Source organism: Eleutherodactylus coqui, chromosome 5 (assembly GCF_035609145.1).
Source record: "Eleutherodactylus coqui strain aEleCoq1 chromosome 5, aEleCoq1.hap1, whole genome shotgun sequence".
NCBI lineage: Eukaryota > Metazoa > Chordata > Amphibia > Anura > Eleutherodactylidae > Eleutherodactylus > Eleutherodactylus coqui.
In genome coordinates this window covers 47,927,659-47,949,886 of record NC_089841.1, presented here as the reverse complement: position 1 = coordinate 47,949,886, position 22,228 = coordinate 47,927,659, and the positions used below count along the sequence as shown (strand labels likewise).

The window sequence follows — 22,228 nt, the reverse complement described above, 5'->3', positions numbered from 1 at the left end:
GTAGAAAGCGAGAATCGGGGATGGAACCCATAGTTACAAAAAAAAGGTGACACTTGAGATGACGAGTTAACATGGTTGTTAATAGCAAATTCGGCGAGAGGCAGGTAGTTGGCCCACTGAAACTGGTTATCAGAGACAAAAAGTCGCAGGTACTGGATAAGTTCTTGATTCATCCGTTCTGTTTGTCCGTTACTCTCGGGATGGAAGGCGGAGGAAAAAGACAAATTGACATTTAGGTTTTTACAAAAAGCTCGCCAGAAGCGAGCGACGAACTGTACCCCTCTATCTGACACAATATCCTCGGGGACCCCATGTAGCCGAACAATCTCCTTGATGAACATTTCAGACAGAAGTTTGGCGTTAGGTAACTTGCAAAGCGGAACGAAATGTGACATTTTAGAAAAACGGTCAACTATGACCCAAATGACCGTATTCCCCAGCGAGGATGGCAGATCAGTAATAAAATCCATGGACAAATGGGACCATGGCCTGGACGGAATGGGCAAGGGAAGAAGAGGACCCTCAGGACGTCTCCTGAGATTCTTCCCCCTTGCGCAAACCGGGCACGCGGACACAAATAACCGTACATCCCTGGCCATGTGCGGCCACCAATAGAGTCTGGATACTAACTCTAGTGTACCCCTGATACCGGGGTGTCCAGCTAGGACTGAAGCATGTGTCTCCTCTAACACTTTCAATCTCAGTGACAACGGAACAAAAAATTTGCCTTCCGGAAGGGCTTCAGGGGCGGATTGTTGAGCAGCGTGTATGAGAGGTGAAAGGTCGGAGGAGACAGCAGCGAGGACCACTCCAGGAGAGAGAATGCTCTCAGGCTCAGACTCGGAAGGTTCCGGAGAACCAAAACTCCTAGACAGGGCGTCTGCCTTGACATTTTTAGAACCGGGTCTATAGGTAACAACAAAATTGAACCGAGAGAAAAACAAGGCCCAGCGGGCTTGCCGAGCATTTACCCTCTTAGCGGAATCTAAATAGGTGAGGTTTTTATGGTCTGTGAGTACCGTGATCTGGTGACGAGCTCCTTCCAAAAAATGCCTCCACTCCTCAAAAGCCCACTTAATAGCCAGCAATTCCCGGTTGCCTATATCGTAGTTCCGTTCAGTGGAAGAGAACTTTCTAGAAAAATAGGCACACGGTCTAAGGTTAGTGAGTGTGGAGGGCCCTTGGGACAGTACCGCTCCCACACCAAACTCTGAGGCATCTACCTCCACCACAAATGGGCAGGACAGATTCGGTTGTACCAGGACAGGCGCTGAAGAGAACGCCGCCTTTAGGTTATCGAAGGCCCTCAGAGCCTCAGAAGACCAGGTACTCACATCTGCTCCCTTTCTGGTGAGGTCCGTTAGAGGTTTAGCCACCACGGAGAAGTCTTTGATGAACTTGCGATAGTAATTGGCGAAGCCGAGGAAGCGTTGAAGAGCTTTCAAGGTACCTGGCCGGGCCCACTCCGTGATGGCTTTCACCTTCCCAGGATCCATCTGGAAGTCGCATGGCGTGATGATATACCCCAAGAATGATATCTTTTGTACCCCAAAAACACATTTCTCGAGCTTAGCAAACAGCTTGTTATGTCTGAGTCGAGCTAGCACGGTTTGAACATGAGTACGGTGACTCGGCAAGTCGGAGGAAAAAATCAGAATGTCGTCTAGATATACAACGACAAACACCCCCATGATATCCTGAAACACAGAATTCATGTACCCCTGAAAAATGGCGGGGGCGTTACACAAGCCAAAAGGCATTACTAGGTATTCAAAATGACCGAGAGGCGTATTGAAGGCAGTTTTCCACTCATCCCCCTCCCGAATGCGAATGAGGTTGTATGCCCCCCTGAGATCAAGTTTAGAAAACCATTGGGCACCAGCGACCTGGTTGAGGAGGTCAGGAATGAGCGGAAGGGCATACTGGTTTCTGACTGTGATCTTATTTAGCTCTCTATAGTCAATACAGGGCCGGAGACCCCCATCCTTTTTCTCGACGAAGAAAAACCCGGCACCCACCGGGGATTCTGAGGGCCGGATGTGCCCCTTGGCCAAGCTGTCCTGGATATAGTCCCTCATGGATTCTCTCTCTGGAACCGTAACATTATAAATGCGGCCCTTAGGAAGTTTGGCCCCAGGAATCAAATCGATTTTACAGTCCCATTCCCTATGAGGGGGCAGGGCTTCAGATAATTGCTTGGAGAAGACATCCGAGAACTCGGAGAGGTAATCTGGTAGGGGAATCCCCTCGCAGGTGGAGATCCCCACCTCCACCGGACATAGGTGGTTGGCACAGCGGGGACCCCACTCTACCAGTTCCAACGTGTCCCAATTTACTACCGGGTTGTGCTCCCGGAGCCAGGGGAGACCTAGGACGACGTCCACAGACAAATCTCTCATCACCAGAAATGTGCAGGTTTCAACATGTAGGGCTCCTATAGTAAACCTTACCTCGGGGGTAACCAGATTAACTACCCCTGCTTGCAGTGGAGTGGAGTCCACTCCTGAAACAAGAATCGGAGTCTCTAAACGTAACAGAACCCCGGACAGTTGAGCAACGAAATTAAAGTTAACGAAATTAGCAGCAGCCCCAGAATCAACGAAGGCTTGCCCAGTACGGTGGAAAGAATGGAATTCTAGGGTGCAAGGCAATAACATTTTGGACAACACAGGGAGTACCTTGGCTCCTAGACAGTCCTCCGGACAACTGCCTAGGAGCGGACGTTCTCCCTGCCATGGCTTCTTGGCGCAGGTTGCAATGCGGTGACCCGGCTCCCCACAGTAGAAGCAGAGGTTCTTCTTCAGGCGATTTTCCCGTCGTTGCTTGGGGTTCATGGCTCCCAGCTCCATGGCCTCGGTGGTGGGAGGTGGAAAAGTCGGGTCAGTAGAAGAAGTGGGCGTGGGGAGTGGAGTGGTCCGAGCGGCGTGTCTGGCCCTCAAACGTCGGTCAGCCCGAATAGCCAGCGACATGGCTTGCTCCAGGGTTCTTGGCTCCGGGTGGGCCACGAGTAGGTCCTTAAGACCCTCAGACAGACCGGTCAAAAATAGGTCTTTTAGGGCGGCATCATTCCACCCGGATTCTGTACAGTGCTGGCGGAATTGGGAACAGTAGTCCTCCGCCATCTTGCAACCCTGGCGCAGGGCCAGAAGCTTGGAGACTGCGTAGCCGGCACGGTCGGGTTCGTCATAAATTTGACCCAAGGCGGAAAAAAAGGCGTCAAGGGATAGTCGGGCGGGAGAGCCAGCAGGTAATGAGAAAGCCCAATTTTGGGGCTCTCCCCTCAGGCGGGTAATTACAATTCCCACTTTCTGGTATTCAGTACCAGAGGAGTGGGGGCGGAGATCAAAGTAGAGCTTGCAGCTCTCTCTAAATGCGAAAAACTGACTTCTCTCTCCGGAGAAACAATCCGGAAGCGTGGCTCGAGGTTCTGTCATTGTTCCTGGAGCGGAAGGGGGCTGCATGGGACCTGCAGCTGCCGCTTGTTCCTGTCGCTGCAAGCGGGCTGTTAGGTCCTGGGCAAGGTTCGTAAGGAACTGGACCTGGTTCGCTAAAGCTGCCATGGCCTCCATCGAGGGGTTCAGAGTTGCCGGGCGGATGCAAGGGTCTGACCTTCGTTCGGCCAGTGTTACTGTCAGGACAGTGTCCGGGATATGGGGGTCCCTGAGATATCCCGCAACCCCTGTCCCTGCCTACTTGCCCCCCTGGGCTAACCCCCAGGGCGACAACTGGGCGGCGGTCCCTACCCTCACTAGGGAAGCGGGACACGGGAAGACAAACAGACACTGAAGACAAACAACGGTAGAATGGTCAGACAATCCGGGTCGGCAACAGAAGGGTACGCAGTACAGGGGGGTCAGGCAAAAACGTAGTCAAGGTCCAAAAGCAGAGGTCAGGAAAGCCGGGGTCACAAACAGGAGTCAAAAGAATACGCGGGTGCAGCTGGAAGACCAAACTAACACTGGCAAGGGCTGAAAGGAAAACACACCTTTTTAAATGCTGTCAGCGCTCCCGCCCCAGAAGCCGATAGGGGCGGGGAGCCTGACAGCAGCAGGGCTAATCAGGGAGGTGCTGGGGACACACCCCCAGTCTGCAGCACAGACAGTTACTAGGGAAGCCAGCCTGGTAGTCAAGTGCCTAGAGAAGCACCTGCTGCCTCCCTAGCAACCCGGCGGCGACCAGTCTGACAGCGGCCCGGGGAGATCACAAGAACCGGGGCTCCCCTACGCCGCACTCCTGTAACCCGGGTGGCAGGACCGGTGGTGTGGGCACGGGGCCCCCGAGAATTGCTGGTTCTGACAACATTATTGAGTTGTACCTGCCTGTGTCTATGTATTAAAAACCCCAGTCTGACCGGGGCATACAGTGTGGGCCAAAGCCCACCTGTATTTAATCTGACGTTACCTCAGCTGTGCTGGGCAATGCAATGTTTTTTTTTTATGTACCGCCGGTGGGTTTCAGGGAGCCACTCATGCTGTCGGTCCACAGGGATTTCACATAGGGGATTTGTACCTGCCTGTGTATGTATTAAAAACCCCGGTCAGGTTGGGGCATGCAGTGTGGGCCAAAGCCCACCTGCATTTAATCTGACGTTACCTCAGCTGTGCTGGGCAATGCAATGGGATTTATTTATGTGCCGCCGATGGCTTCCTGGGACCTACCCATGCTGTCGGTCCACACGGAATTGTAACTGCATATGTCTACTTATAAAGAACCCCAGTCTGACCGGGGCATACAGTGTGGGCCAAAGCCCACCTGTATTTAATCTGACGTTACCTCAGCTGTGCTGGGCAATGCAATGTTTTTTTTTTATGTACCGCCGGTGGGTTCCAGGGAGCCACCCATGCTGTCGGTCCACAGGGACTTCACAAAAAGGGATTTGTACCTGCCTGTGTCTATATATTAAAAACCCCGGTCTGGCTGGGGCATGCAGTGTGGGCCGAAGCCCACCTGCATTTAATCTGACGTTACCTCAGCTGTGCTGGGCAATGCAATGGGATTTATTTATGTACCGCCGGTGGCTTCCTGGGACCCACCCATGCTGTGGGACCACACGGACTTCACATTAGGGAGTTGTACCTGCCTGTGTATACTTATAAAAAAACCCAGTCTGACTGGGGCATGCAGTGTGGGCCGAATCCCATCTGTATTTAATCTGACGTTAGCTCTACTATCCGGGGCACTGCATTGGGACAAACTACAGGAGCAATACAGTGCTAATGAGACGTGCACAGCTACGCTAGCATTGGAGTCCGCTGTAGGCCCGCGATTGCTGAGGGTTTGTGCAGAGGCCTATGTCCTGGGTGCAGTGAAAGTCCGCTTCCTGCCTAGGATTGCTGAATCTGTGGGCCGAGGCCTATGCCGTGGGCGCGGTGCAAGTCTGCCATGTTTGGCCGCTCAGATCAAATTTTTGTTCATTTCTTGGGTTTCCTAGGACCCACCTATGCTGTTGGTGCAAACTTAGTTCCCATCGCAGTGTTTGACCTGTCTGGCACAAAGACACTGACTGACTTGGGTAGGGGGCAGAGCGCAGATGGCTTTCCCCTTGCAGTGTCGATTGAGCTATGCGACACCTTGACAGAATGAATAGTGTGTGGCACATGGATTCCCCATTGCTATGCCCACGTTTGCAGCTCCTGACGGAGGTGGCACAGGATTGGATTTCTCTTTGCTTTTGTACAGCATTGTGGGCTATCACCCCACCCCTTTTAAAGAGGGTCGCTGCCTGGCCCTGCCAACCCTCTGCAGTGTGTGCCTCCGATTCCTCCTCATGGCAGACGCACTTATAAATAGACATGAGGGTGGTGTGGCTATGGGGCCAGCGTGTGGCATGAGGGCAGCTGAAGGCTGCACAGGGACACTTTGGTGTGTGCTGTGGACACTGGGTCGTGCGGGGGGGGGGGGGGTTGGGCAGCATGTAACCCAGGAGAAGAGGCAGTGGTGTCTCGCAGGCAGTGCTTGTGCTTGGTTGGAGGTAGTGTGGTGCTTAGCTAAGGTGTGGCTTACTAATGAGGGTTTGTTCGAAGAAAAAATTGTTAGGGGGGGGGCACTCTTGCCGCTATTGTGGCTTAATAGTGGGACCTGGGAACCTGAAATGCAGCCAAGCATGTCGCCCCTCGCCTGCCCTATCCGTTTCTGTGTCGTTTCCATCACTTTCTTGGGTTTTGCAGATTTTCACCAATGAAAACCTTAGAGAGCATCGGCGATATACAAAAATGTTCGAGTCGCCCATTGACTTCAATGGGGTTCGTTACTTGAAACGAACCCTCGAGCATCGCGGAAAGTTCGACTCGAGCAACGAGCATCCGAGCATTTTGGTGCTCGCTCATCTCTAGTCTCCACCCATTTTTGTGGTGGAGACAAGATACAACAATACCAGTTCTCAAACTACAGATTTAGCACTTCTTATCTGTACCATCACAGTGTGTCATGTAGTTATCCTAGCATACATGTGCTGTTTGCACAGCTGGCAATCAATAGATAAAATGGGCTATACAAATAGTGTAAGATGAGGAAAGAATGTTTGGTGTGTAAGGTCTCCTTGATATGCCGGTGGCCTACTTGGCGTAGCTCGGGGCGGGCCATGCAGTTGCTATGGCGCCCATGAAGAGAGAGGGCCCAGCGATGTTTGGTGCCACCACCTTTTTTACTGGGTGGCTGGAACCAGTGAGGGACTCCCCTCCTCAGAAGAACCAAATTGCTAGAAAATAAGGGAGTTGGGAAATGTCTCAAGGGTCATGACGAGAGATTGGGAGGGAGAAGAAACACTAGACCCTTCTGTCCTGGGTGCCAAAATCCAGCACCTTACTAAGGGGCCCATTTTTATCATTGCTACAGGGGCCACTCTCTTCTAAGTACGCCACTGGTTTGGGGCAATGGCTCTGGCTTTATGGTAAACTCGTTACACATTTTGTGGATTTGTTTGCTTGAACTGCAGTCTATTATATGTCTATTTTGCCATCTCATTGCTAAAAAAAGAGGTACCGGACGCTGTCTGCCAATGAACAGAACAGTCTTTACTGAATTTGCTCGCTAGCATTTTCAATGTAATAACAATACTGGCAGTAAATTCTTGGAGGAATATTGGCACAGATTTTCTGACCATGGACACTGTATATTCAGGATTAGTAATTCACACCCTGTTTCGGGTCGAGCTTTGCTAAATGTTTGGTGCGAACCCGAACCTCTGGCAGTTCATCTCGGCTGAACCCACTAAACTGTCTTCCTTCTTTTTCTTCTTCTTTTCGTCCTCCTGCTCCTCCTCCTTCTTGATAAATGTATGATCCAGGGATTATTCTGATTGCCAGATTGGAGTCAGGAAAGAAATCTTTCTCTTAAATGGGGAAAATTGACTTCTATCTCATTGTTTGTTTTTTTTTGTCTTCCTCTGGATCAACATTGATGGTGCATACTGTTGCGCAAGATGCGTGCACGTCGAACATTTAGAAGCCCAAATTCTGGATCTAAATGGGCAACTGGCAACACTGAGAGCCATTGACATCATGGAAAGGAGTTTGGTGCTCACTGAGCAGACACTCGCTGGGGTAGAGGCGGGGGCGGATGGTAGTACGGAAGAGCAGGGGGAGCAGGCAGTCAGCTGGGTGTCAGATAGAAGGAGGCGTAGAGGGAATAGATTCAGGGAGGCTGGTCCTGAACTGGCACAACCCAACATGTCTGCAACGTTGGAAGATGAGGGCAATGACATTACAGAGCCAGTACCGCTGCAGCACGACACGCCCTCTGAACGCCAGGGGGATGACTGCTCCAGTGAGACGGGGACGGGGAGCGCAGGGCAGGCTAGACAGGTTCTAGTGGTGGGGGACTCAATTATTAGGGGGACAGAGAGGGCAATCTGCCATAAAGACCGGGATCGTCGAACGGTGTGTTGTCTTCCTGGCGCTCGAGTTCGACACATCGCGGATCGGATTGACAGATTACTGGGAGGGGCTGGTGAGGATCCAGCAGTCATGGTGCACGTTGGCACCAATGAACAAGTTAGAGGTCAATGGAGGGCCCTCAAAAATGATTTCAGGGACTTAGGGTCCAAGCTCAGGGCAAGGACCTCCAGGGTAGTTTTCTCGGAAATACTACCTGTACCTAAAGCCACACTAGAAAGGCAGCAGGATCTTAGGGAGAGAACTGGGGAGAACTGGGCTGACTTTGCTGTCGGCTACAGGCTCTACCGTAGGGACGGGCTGCATCTTAATGGGGAGGGTTCAGCTGCGCTGGGGGAAAAGATGGCTAGAAGGCTGGAGGAGTGTTTAAACTAGGGACTGGGGGGGAGGGTAAAATGAGAAATAGTGGGGTAGCCAGTGTAACTAGCGATCCGGGTCCAAGCAAAGGGAATGGGGGTCGAGCAGGGGGTGGGGTTAGTACAGTTAGAATTGATAGATCAGCCATAAGTACGAATAGCAACAAAACAAATTTAAAAAACAAAAAAAATGATATAAATTGTATGACCACGAATGCACGAAGTCTGATCGGTAAAGTGGGTGAGCTTGAAGCGAGAATGACTGATGAAAACTGTGATATAGTCAGAATTACTGAAACATGGCTTGATGATAAGTGCGATTGGGCGGTGAATTTGCAGGGGTACAATCTCTTCAGAAGAGACCGAAGGAACCAGAAAGGGGGAGGGGTATGTCTGTACGTCAAATCGAACTTGAAGCCGAGGCTACGGGAGGATATAGGGGTAGGAGAAGAACAGGTAGAATCTCTGTGGGTAGAAATACAGGGAGGAAAAAATAACAAAATCCTGATAGGGGTCTTCTACCGACCACCAAAAGCAACAGAAGAAACTGAAAACTTACTACTAAGGCAGATAGAAGAGGTGTCAAAGCGAAACGAAGTAATTATCATGGGGGACTTTAATTACCCAGATATAACATGGGAGAACGAAACCAGCAAATCTCACAGGGGTGATAAGTTCTTGAGAGTAATTAAAGACAATTACCTGAACCAACTTGTGCAGGAACCAACAAGAGGGAGAGCCATTCTGGACCTAGTACTAACCAACAAACCGGAACGTATAAAAGGGGTGCAGGTTGAGGGGCACTTGGGGAACAGCGACCACAATATAATCAACTTCCAGCTGTCAATCAATAGGAAGCCTTATCAGGGAGTGGCAAAGAAACTAAACTTTAGTAAAGCAAAATTTGATGAGCTTAGAACTACTATCGGTAACATTAATTGGGACAACATCCTCAAAAATATCAGTACGGAGGAAAAATGGGAAAAGTTCAAAAGGATCCTAATCGCCTCATGTGAGCAGTTCATTCCCTTTAAAAATAAAAGAAATTCAGCTAAAAGGAAACCAATGTGGCTCGACAAGACGGTACGAGGGGCAATAAACGAAAAGAAGAAAGCGTTCAAACTACTAAAGCAACAAGGCAGCGAAGAAGCGCTAAAATCATACAGGGAAAAAAACAAAATATGCAAAGATACGATCAAAACTGCCAAGGAGGAAGCAGAAAGACGGATCGCAAAAGAGAGCAGAAACAACCCGAAGCTATTTTTCAACTACATTAACAGCAAAAGGATTTGCAGGGAGAGCGCTGGCCCTTTAAAAAACAATGCAGGAGAAATCATTGATGATGACGAAGGGAAAGCAAATCTACTAAACAGTTTCTTCTCAAGTGTATTCACCAAAGAAAAGGAAATGCCACACGAGATGCAGGGGAATAAAACGAACCCCTCACAAAATATCTCATACCTAACGCAGGAGGAGGTGCGGAAGCGTCTAAAGAAAACTAAAATTGATAAATCGCCGGGCCCAGATGGATTACACCCAAGGATGCTAAAGGAACTAAGTGACGAAATAGCTAGGCCGCTATACCTAATATTTCTAGACACTATCAAGACCGGAGTAGTACCATTGGACTGGCGCATTGCCAGCGTGGTTCCAATTTACAAAAAAGGGAGCAAAAGTGAGCCTGGTAACTACAGGCCAGTAAGTCTCACTTCAGTAACGGGAAAAATTTTCGAGGGGATTCTGAGAGACGCCATCGATGAGTACCTCAAGGAGATTAAGGGAGTAACTCCTCACCAGCATGGATTCATGAAGGGTCGCTCATGTCAGACAAATCTGATCAGTTTCTATGATGAAGTAAGCTCAAAGCTGGACCAGGGAGAATCTATTGATCTTGTATATCTGGACTTCTCTAAAGCCTTTGACACCGTGCCACATAATAGGCTAATATACAAAATGAGGCAGATCGGATTGGGCGAAAACGTGTGTAAGTGGGTAAAAAATTGGCTCAATGATAGAAAGCAGAGGGTGGTAATAAATGGCTCATACTCTGATTGGACCACAGTCGCTAGCGGGGTGCCACAGGGTTCAGTATTAGGCCCCATTCTGTTCAATATATTTATCAACGACCTGATAGAGGGGCTGCACAGCAAAATATCAATATTTGCAGATGACACAAAATTATACAATATAATTAATGCAACGGAGGACAACGTAAGGCTGCAAACGGACCTAGATAAGCTGGGGGCTTGGGCAGAAAAATGGCAAATGAAGTTCAATGTTGAAAAATGTAAGACTATGCACATGGGCAGGAGGAACGGATGTCACAAATATTCACTCAATGGGGTACCACTAGGGAAAAGTGATATGGAAAAGGATCTGGGGGTATTAGTGGATAATAGACTAAACTGGAGTAACCAATGCCAGTCAGCTGCTGCAAAGGCAAATAAAGTCTTGGGGTGCATTAAAAGAGGTATAGGGGCGAAGGACGAGAACATCATCCTTCCATTATATAAGGCACTTGTCAGGCCTCACATGGAATACTGCGTACAATTCTGAACACCGGTGCTCAGGAAAGATGTTACGGTGCTTGAGGGGGTTCAAAGAAGGGCAACTAAACTAATACATGGAATGACGGGACTGGAATACCCAGAGAGGCTATCCAAATTGGGACTATTTACTCTAGAAAAAAGAAGGTTAAGAGGCGACCAAATAACCATGTATAAGTACATGAGGGGACAACACATGGATCTCTCCCGTGATCTGTTTACACCAAGGACCATGACGGTAACAAGAGGACATCCGCTACGATTAGAGGAAAGTAGGTTTCATCACCAACACAGAAAGGGGTTCTTTACTGTAAGAGCAGTTAGACTGTGGAACTCTCTACCGGAGGAAGTGGTGATGGCAAAATCCATAGAGGAGTTTAAAAGGGAACTTGATGTCTTTCTGGAGAAGAAGGATATTACAGGATATAAATATTAGGTTAAGTGTCAATCCTGGTATATAGGCAGGTAGGAACTATTAGGGGTTGATCCAGGGAACAGTCTGATTGCCATTAGGGAGTCGGGAAGGAATTTTTCCCCCAAAAGGGCTAATTGGCTTCTGGCCTTGGGGTTTTTTGCCTGGATCAACACAGTAGGTTAGACAGGCTGGACTAGATGGACATTGTCTTCATTCGGCCTTACATACTATGTTACTATGTAACATTGGGGGGGTAATAGGCCTAACTGGATGGACATGTGTCTTCTTTCGGCCTTACATACTATGTCACTATATAAAAAAGGTGATTATTATGAAGAAGAAACCCACGCAAGATGGGATGAACATGGAAACCCCATGCATATGTTGAACTTGGTCAGATTTGAACCTAGGACCCCAGTGCTGCAAAGTAACAGTGCTAACCATTGAGCTCCTCCTCCTCCTCCCCCCATCTGCATGGAGTTTGTATGTTTTCCCTATGTTTGTGAGGTCTTTTTCATCATAATAATCACCTTTAATTAAATAGTACATACATGGAGAAGGAGTAGAAGAAGGAGGAGAGGAAGAAAAATGAGGAGAAGGAAAAGGAGGAGAAGAAGACTTGAATGTTTTATGGCTATTAGACAGTATTCTACCCATGTTTTAGGGGTATTGGTAAAGTCCCAGTTCAGTTCAAAGTAATTTGGACCAAATTAAATTATGGTGAACCGGACAAACCAAATGTTTCAAAAGTTCACTCAACACTTCTCAGCATAATTACTGGCTGTACAGTATATCTCCTCATTAATCATTACTTCTCGGTATTCTGTAACATTTCTAATCTGGCAGTGTGCTGGCACACCGCTATCTATTCAGCGCTATCTTATCTCACACCACACTTCCTGCTTCCTCTCTTAACACCAACTGCAGCATTACTCTTGACAATGTTTATCCATATATTTATCAATGACCTGATAGGCCCCCTGCACACGGGCGGAAATTCCACGGCGGGATTGCCCACATAATTTCCGCCTGTTGAAGCTGCCATAGGATTGCATTAGAAAAGGCAATCCTATGCAGACAGCCGCGATTTGTCCATGGGAAATCTCACGCGGAAAACAAATCGCGACATGCTCTATTTCTGTGTGGGGCTCTGTGAGCCCCGCACAAAAATGTCACTTCCTGTCCGCTGGCTCCGCTCTGCCCATGCCCAGGCTGGGTGGCAGCCGGCACATCATAGAGCCAGAGCCGTGGGAGCAGGTGAGTGCCGTCTGCAGGCGGCCATAGAGGGACTGCACAGTAAAATATCAATAATTGCAGATGATACAAAATTATACAATATAACTAGGGATGAGTGAGCGTACTCGGAAAAGTACTACTCGCTCGAGTAATTTGCTTTATCCGAGTATCACGGAGCGGGGAGCTGCAGGGGAGAGCGGGGAGATCTTTCTCTCCCTCTCTCCCGCCCGCTCTCCCCTGCTCCCCGCTGCGACTCACCTGTCAGCCGCAGCGGCACCCGAATCTTCAGGGACGAGCACAGCGATACTCTGATAAAGCAAATTACTCGAGCGAGTAGTGCTTTTCCGAGTACGCTCGCTCATCTCTAAATATAACCAATGCAATGGAGGACAACGTGCGGCTACAAACGGACCTAGATAAGCTGGGGACTTGGGCAGAAAAATGGCAAATGAAGTTCAATGTTGATAAATGTAAGGTTATGCACATGGGCAGGAGAAACAGATGTCACCAATATACACTGAATGGGGTACAGCTAGGGAAAAGTGATATGGAAAAAGACCTGGGGGTACTAGTGGACGGTAGATTAAATTGGAGCAATCAATGCCAGTCAGCTGCTGCAAAAGCTAATAAAGTCTTAGGGTGCATTAAAAGAGGTATAGGGGCAAGGGACGGGGACATTATCCTCCCACTATATAAGGCACTTGTCAAGCCTCACATGGAATACTGCGTACAGTTCTGGTCACCGGTGCTCAGGAAGGATGTTACAGTGCTTGAGGGGGTTCAAAGAAGGGCAGCTAAATTAATAAATGGAATGAGAGGACTAGAATACTGCTATTACCTGTCCGAGTCAAAAGCTTCCAAGAATTTTCCTTCCTCACCAACATTTCCAACATTCACAATTATTACCAGACAAGCCAAATTTTAAAAAAATTAAAACAAGTGGTAGAACTAAACCATCGGGGCCTTGAGCAGCACAGATACTAACACGTCATATTCATCTTTTATCCACCCTTCCGTTACGCTTATGTTAACCAACCAGGTATACTGAACATTCATTTGGCTCCTGTTACATCTGTACATTTGGTTCCTTCATACTTGACAGGTTAAATGCACAGTTTTAGCAAACTTTAAATTGACGGTTAACCTAAAAAAGCCAAAGTCAAACGAATTGAAAAGGTTTGCTGAAACTGTGCATGACATATAAAGAGAATGTGTCATTAGAACATGACCTACTATATTAATCACATTTTTGTGCTAAACATATTATTTAAGAATTTTTGGTGATTTGTTTTTACATTTTCAGTCACAACCTGTATTTTAAAATAAAATCTAAAATCCTGCATTTTTCCCACTGACCACAGGAGCTAATACTAGTCTGTCCCTTCCTGGTCTGCAGGAAAGCTCTGCAGCCGTCATCTCACTAACATCACCGGCCGGATTACTCTTAGAGGGGACATCTATATGTAGGTGACACAGGATTAACGATAGGTATATGCTGTGACTATATACTCCCCTTTCCTGCAGAATGACCCCCGCAAAGGCCACAGAGCATGTCTGGAACAGTCCCATACAAGTTAATGGGTCCTTCCTGTCCATTGTGTGAATGGCCCATGAAGCTGCTGTAAAGCATATTTTCTAAATACTGTTAAATGCAGCTCAGGAAAGATGGCAGCCCCCATAGTACTGTCAAACTACTAACGACCACTTGTCTGTGGTAAGTGAGTGAGTGCTTCTGATGCTCCTGTGGGAGATATCCAATATGTATTTTCTGTATTTTTGTCAACTGTGAAGATGCTATGTTGTATTTCCGGTCTGAACCTCTGGGGGAAGGGAACATCACCCCCCCCCCCCACCTCCACAAGAATTGGAGGAGCAGTGCTCTGTGTCCAAAAACTGGTCAAACCGGTTCTAACTGGCAAAAACCTATCTAGGAATGTCTTTGCCTTCAACAAGCAGAGAGGAGAAACAGGATGTTCTTCTCATGAGACCAAATTCAAGAATGAACTGAGTGTGCTCACCGAAGTTCCTCCCAGATGGATGACATCACAAGCTACCTCACAAATACCTCCCTCTGAGAATGACCAATCAGCACGCTAAATAATGTAACTGTATCCTAAATTACTTCACTTCCTGTGTTGAAACATTTAAAACTTTTACGCGCGTTAATAAAGACAGATTCTTTTGGGGACACATGATGGTCATACGTGTGGTCTTTGAAAGGCTCTCCAGGCCTGTACATATTATCTAATTTGAAACACACAGTATATCTGAAATAGCGAAAAATTGCGCGAACACTCCGCCCCTGGTAACATCATTGCTCCGCCCCCTGGTGACACCATAGAAGGTCCTACAACATATATAAAACACAGAGCCTGACCGACAGAAGAACAACACACTGAGGGCTCTTGGAAGGGGAGGACAAAAATAACACACTGAGAATACAACTAAGCTGTTATTATCTCAGAAGACACAACTCAGCAGTCCTGACAGAAGACCAAAGGCTACCACCACCTCAGAGATCCAGTGGGCTAAAGGACCTCTGATGTCACTGCTGGGAGGAGCCAAGCTGTGTGTGTATGGGGTGTAGTTGAGCTGTGTGTGTGCATGTACCATGTAGTAGACCTGTGTGGGGCATTGAGGCACCAGAAACACTGATACTATAATTTCCTACACAACTCAGCATTCCTGACAGAAGACAACAACTTACTACCGCCACAGAGATCCAGTGGGCTAAAGGACCTCTGATGTCACTGCTGGGAGGAGCCAAGCTGTGTGTGTGTGGGGTGTAGTTGAGCTGTGTGTGTGCATGTACCATGTAGTAGAGCTGTGTGGGGCATTGAGGCACCAGAAACACTGATACTATAATTTCCTACACAACTCAGCATTCCTGACAGAAGACAACAACTTACTACCGCCACAGAGATCCAGTGGGCTAAAGGACCTCTGATGTCACTGCTGGGAGGAGCCAAGCCGTGTTTGTCTTTTGTGGTAATCAAGCTACTGTGAGTGTGATGTGCCTCCAGAAACACTGCTACTATAATGTCCTAATAATTACTAGTATAGATAAAATTCAACACGGAGAAAATAAAAAAAAATAATAATCTAATTTTAATTAATGCAAAAAGAATTGCTGATATAGTCCCTTTAATGTGTTAAGTGTCAAGTTAATGTTTGCTACATCTGTACATATCCACTAGATATCATTACTATAATTATCAGCAGATTATGATGTGCTGCGCTCTCTACACAGCTGAAGCCAATCACATCTATTATTGCCCAATGTACAGCAGACAGATAACAAGCTCCTTATGTTTGATTGCTCTGGTGAAGAGGAAGTGAGTATAATGATATCGGTGAGAAACATGAGGCCTAACGATGAGCGAAGTGTTCAAAAAAATTAAAAAATTCAGTTCATTCTGTTTGCTGAATTTCAACTAAACGTTTGTCTGGATACGAATTGGTTAGAATTAAACCAGAACTTCACCAATACCCCTACAACATTGGCTAAGAAGCATAAAAGCCCTGTGTACCAGAGGAAAAGGAGGAAAATGAAGGGGGAAGAGGAAGAGGAGAAGGAAGAAGAAGGAGGAAGAGGGAAGACGAGGGAGGTAGAAGAAGGAGAAAGAATGAGGAAGAAGGAGGAAGGAGAAAGAGGGAGGAGGAAGAAGGAGGAAGAGGGAGGAGGAAGAAAAAAAAGACGAAGAGGGAGGAGGAGAAAGAAGAAAAATATTAGTAGCCTCAGTTGAGACAAACCAAATCAAAGTTTTGCCTAATTTCAACCCAAAACAGGTTTCTACTCTTTAGCATCACTCCACACTAATGAGCATGATGGAGAAAGGCAAGACACATAAGGCCTCATCCACACAGGTGTATTTACTTATGTTTAACAGTCCATATGGCTGCTGTATCACCCGGACCCTCTACCATTATACCTAACAACAAGCTAATAGGGATTTATAGCAGTGGGAGGTAGGTGCAGTAAAATTATGAAGGGTTCGGGTATACCTTAAAGGGGTTGTCCCGCGGCAGCAAGTGGGTCTATACACTTCTGTATGGCCATATTAATGCACTTTGTAATGTACATTGTGCATTAATTATGAGCCATACAGAAGTTATCAAAAGTTTTTTACTTACCTGCTCCGTTGCTGGCGTCCTCGTCTCCATGGTGCCGACTAATTTTCGGCCTCCGATGGCCAAATTAGCCGCGCTTGCGCAGTCCGGGTCTTCTGCTGTCTTCAATGGGGCCGCTCGTGCAGAATGCCGGCTCCGTGTAGCTCCGCCCCGTCACGTGCCGATTCCAGCCAATCAGGAGGCTGGAATCGGCAATGGACCGCACAGAAGAGCTGTGGTCCACGGAGGGAGCAGACCCCGGCGGCCATCTTCAGCAGGTGAGTATGAAGACGCCGGACCGCCGGGATTCAGGTAAGCACTCTCCGGTTTGTTTTTTTAACCCCTGCATCGGGGTTGTCTCGCGCCGAACGAGGGGGGGGGGGTTAAAAAAAAAAAAAAACCCGTTTCGGCGCGGGACAACCCCTTTAAGGCCTCATGTCCACGGGCAAAATAGGATTTAAAATCCGCAGCGGATCACCCGCATGTGCATCCGCACCCCATAGGAATGCATTGACCACCCGCGGGTAAATAAATACCCGCGGATGGTCAACAAAAGGGAATTTAAAAAAAATGGAGCATGAAAAAAAATGGACATGCTCCATTTTCGTGCAGGTCTCCCGTGCGGACGGCTCCCGCAGCCTTCTATTGAAGCCTATGGAAGCCGTCTGGATCCGCGGGAGACCTAAAATAAGAATAACTTACCCGCAGAGGACCGGGCAGTTCTTCTCTTCACGGCCGGATCTTCTTTCTTCGGCCCGGTGGATGTGCCCGGCGCATGTGCGCAGCACGCAGCCGGCATGCTGAGCACATCCGCCGGCCGAAGAAAGAAGATCCGGCCGTGAAGAAGAGAAGATCTGCCCGGTCCGCTGCGGATAAGTTAATTCTTATTTTAAGCGCTCATGTCCGCGGGGCAGGAGGGACCCGCTACGGATTCTACATGGAGAATCCGTAGCGGGCCTGATTTTCCCCGTGGACATGAGGCCTATATACAGATCAGTGGAACTCTGGGGTCTGAGTGTTCCATAAGCAAAAATAGCAGCAATTTAATGAGTAACTGCAGTTTTTAAAAACTTTTGACATATAAGAACAACATGTTAAATGTTTTGATCAGTGATGCTCACTAAAATGAAAGGGCTTCAATGGTCACCTGAGCACTGCCCCCCCCCCCCCCCCCCCCTTCAGCTGTCTTTGCTGCCTGTGGGCTCCTCTGAGCAGATGAAGACAGATGTATAGACCTCTATGCATCCATCTTCAGCTGCCGAAAGCAGCCGACAGGCAGCGAAGACTGCTGAATGGCTACTGTACTTGGGTGAGCACTGTAGCCCATTTCACACTGATCAAAACCTTTCATGTCTTTCTGACATGTCTAAAGTTTTTAAAAACTGCAGTTCCTCTTTAACAACTTCAGATGTTCACATATGGTCAATGAATGGAACAGGAGGTTCTTCTTACCAGCCCATTGCAAGTGCTTATAGCAGCATATCCCACTCCAACATCAGGTTCTTCTACCGTACCGGTGAGATGACAGGACAGTCCCGATTGAGGGGTAATTCTTACTCCACTCTGGTTTCCAGTTCGCCTTTCAAGAATATAGTCATCAGACAGAAATTCTTTATGTGCAGACAAGTTAAAATATAAGTCCTTAGTTCCGGGTCGAATCTTGTAGTACACCTTCTCAGAACGGACGCCCCGCTTCCTCCGCTTGAGATTTTCATGATGATTTAAGGTGTAGGATAAAAAGTTTCCATATTCGTCTACCTTGATGGGATCAACCAGTTCATATGCTGGAGGTAAGTTCCTGGTAAGATGTTCTGAAAGAACAGGAAGATGGTAGAACTTAGTATCTCATAACAGTACAACAATTACTATGAAATTACCTCCATATTAGATCTAATGGGAGAGACGTAACAAAGCTGTTACCAAGGAAAAATGGAACCATGGAAGATGGCAGCCAATCAGATTCCAGCTCTCATTTTTTTTGAAAATGAAAACAGTTACCTGATTGGATTTGATGAATAACTACTTGTACTATACTTTTCCTTTGCACCAGGTCTGATACTTCTCTTCCAATACACTCATAGCAACCAATCACAGCATAACTTTCATTATCCAAAGCATCTCAGCGCTGATTGGTTGCTATGACAACAAGGCCAGTTTTAAAATTAGGCAATTTTGATAAATAGGGCCCAAAGTCTCCCTGAGAACATTGTGTGAATACCCACATAGCACATAACACATACATATCTATATTTGAGAGGGGTGAGAAGGACATCAATAGAGTTGCCACATGGTTGGTGAACTACCGGCTTGGCCGGTAAATATCTCTATAGGCCAGTGCTGGTAATTATTTTTGACCTGCAATATTAATTGGTGGTAAAAAGTAAGCTGCTGTGGGGCTTGGGTGCGAAAAGCCCATCCCACTACCGACTCAACGGGCTAGCCCATGCGCCCACCTCTGGCCAGGCAGCAGCGATCCAACTACTATGTCTTCTTTTACTGAGATAGTAGCAGAGAATAACCTGACTCCTCTCCTGCCTCTTGCTCTCAGAGTAGGTACAGGGACGTAGGAGACGGGAGCTGGAGTCAGGTTGTCCTTTGCATAGAGCGCACAGCATATTGGACAGTTGTATTGTTGCTACCTGACTAGCGGTTTGGGAGTGGGGGTTTATGTAGTGCAAGGGGAAGGGAGGCATCATTACTAAATGGGTCCTCGGAGGACACTGAGTGTAACTGGTGCCCACTTGAATATACAGAGCTACACAAATAGTGGTCACCCAGATAGGATATAAAGTAGATAACCTGATCTCACACTATCTGCAGTCCTCGAGTACATGTGCATATTATGTTTCCATGCAATCATCAAGTTGTAAAGAACAGTAGTATGGCCTCCATAGACAAACAAGCTCATACTATAACTACAGAACCAGAACCAAGCTTAATACATAAAGACAGCACCAAGCTCTGTTCACAAATACAGTACCAGAACCATCCTCGGTACATAGATACAATACCAGAACAAAGCTCATAACATTAATGCAGCACCATAACCAAGCTCAGTACATAAATAGAACATCAGAACCAAACTCATAACAAATACTGCACCAGAACTAAGCTCATATCATTAATACAGCACCAGTACCAAACTCCATATAGAAACATAACACCTGAGCGAAGCTCCAAACATAAATACAGCACCACAATCAAGTTCATATCATAAATACAGCACTAAAACCAAACTCATAATATAAATACATCACTAGATCCAAGCTCATAAGTACAGTCACAGAACCAAACACATAACAAAAATACAGTAGCAGAGCTAAGCAATCATTTTGCAGGGGTACTGATGGGATGACAGTAGCACCTTAAAACATCAGATGGGAGTAGAATGATTCATGTATTTCCACAAGATGCTGCCATACAGGGGTAGAAGATCATCTGGCAGGCAGACCTAAGGGGGGCTTTCATGCCCAGTCTACAGCTGACTGGTGCCACTGCTACAAGATGGTGACTGGCACCCTGAGCGATTGCACGGATTGTACATAGCTATGGTCAGACATGTCTACAATCCTTTTTAATGCCTCTGATTGGAGGGTCCGACTACTGCATTGCAGAGATGGGTTGTTCTCAGCAAATACCATATTTAGAGTTGGGAAGGAATTTTGTATCAGGTACAGTAATTGGCGCAGGGTTTGCTTTGCCTTCCTCTAGATAGTAAGTTGAACTTTAAAGACTTTTTAAATATGTTTTATTAAATATTTTCATCCCAACTAAACATTACAATAACTCCTAATGAGTAATGGGTGAGCGGCAGATACATCGATGTCATAGAAAGAAGACCATGACACATGTTTTGCACATATCAAATAGGTATATGTAAAACGTGAGCAATTTGCATTTCGAGTCGTGCCAGAGGTTTCTGACATTTTATACTGGGGTGAAGCCGCTGTCTATGATGAAATAAACATCTGCACTTCTTTATTCCCAGTCCCAGTTTTAACTTCGACCCTAAAACTGGTGTTCTGCAATATTTCTCTTCAAAAGCACGAAGACGCAGAACTGAGTTAATTTTATCTGACTTTTCACAACCCAGTTCCTCTCGCAGCTGTGTACGAAACGTATGGTTACAAGAGGTGAACTATTAATGCTGCGCACATCCAGTCTTCCCACAAATGTCACCAAACTGGACTCATTCTGCTTCTCATGAGGTTTATAACCCTACAAAAATATCTCTTAATTGCCTACCACAAGGAAGGAATGTAATGGACCGCATCTTGTTCTGCACTTGCATCGGTCAGACACTTTAATGGCTTGCGGAGGATTAGAAATGGTTGCTTTATGCCTAACACAGCGCTACACTTATGTCCTCGGGTTGTGTTTAGTATTGCAGCTCAGTTCTACTAAAGTGAATGGGACTGAGTGGCAAACCGCTGGACCAAAGTGGTGCTGTTTTTGGAAGAAAGCATCCATATTTTTCTAACCTTGGAAACCTAGGGTGAAGGACCATGTTAGATATTTGCTGAGTTCCAATTTTAATTAATTATTTGTTTGTTTTTGCTACAAAGACAAATGACATACTACAATAGGACCTTGAAGTAGTCCCAAGAGAAGTAATTCGGAGTTCTTGCTGTAAAACATCATGTACACAAAACAGAAAATACACTAAAAAAGTTCCAAACCCCCCAAAAATGAAGGGGCCTGCTTCGATCTCAAATATGAATGTATATATGAGCCTTGTTGCGGGTTCAATCCCCGCTGGTTCAGGTAGTCGGCTCAAGGTTGACTCAGCCTTCCATCCTTCCGAGGTCGGTAAAATGAGCATCCAGCTTGCTGGGGGATAAACGATGACTGGGGAAGGCAATGGAAAATCACCCGACAAAAACAATCTGCTAAAAAAACGATGTGACTTCACCATAGGAATCGGTCATGACTTGGTGCTTGCACCAGGAGACTTTACCTTTACCTTATCATGAATGTAAGCTACCTTTTCAAGAATTTGGTTCGGCCGATTCTCCAAATTTCATCAAAAAGTCAGGATTATTTTAAACTGAGCTGTAAGTTCATAAAAACTATTACAACAAGTAATGATACTTTCTAGGAGCGTGGTGGTGGTACTGCCGTTTGACTCTTCAATGCACTCAGCACTGTTCCCACTGCAGTGCTGGAGTCCTAGGTTCAAATCTGAACAAGGACAGTATCTGCATGGAATTGGAAACCTCCTTGCAGAAGTTGTCCTTAGTTATATTTGATTCCAGGACTTCACACTGCAAGGCAGCAATGCTAACCCCTGAGCCACCATGCATCTTCCTTCTCTGAAGGAGGAGAAGAGTAAGAAGAAAAGAACATAGAAGATACAAACTCCATGCAGAAATTGTCCTTGGTCATATATGAACATAGGAGTCCAGCATTGCAAGACAACAGTAGTAACCACTGAGCCATGCATTTCTCTTCTCCAGTGGAGGAGAAAAATAAGAAATATAAAGAGCACATGCAAACTCCATGCAGATGTTGTCCTTGTTCAGATTTAAGCCCAGGACTCTGGCGTTGAAAGGAAACAGTGCTAACCACCAAACCACCATGTTTTTTTCTTCTTCCTTCTTGGGAGGAGGAGAAGAACAAGAAACATGAAGAGAACATTTGAACACCATGCAGATGTAATCCTTGAAGATGAAT

The 22,228-nt window shown here is 46.8% G+C and overlaps 1 protein-coding gene across 2 annotated transcripts in view; it reads right to left on the bottom strand.

The window, feature by feature from the left end:
* The window catches only part of ADAMTS12 (ADAM metallopeptidase with thrombospondin type 1 motif 12), a 362,259-nt gene that overhangs the window by 328,705 nt on the left and 11,326 nt on the right, over nt 1-22,228 (bottom strand). For both annotated transcript variants that reach the window (XM_066602471.1, XM_066602472.1), the window contains exon 2: nt 18,008-18,366. In XM_066602471.1, coding sequence (XP_066458568.1) covers nt 18,008-18,366 — 359 coding nt within the window. The remainder of the gene's footprint in view (nt 1-18,007; nt 18,367-22,228) is intronic.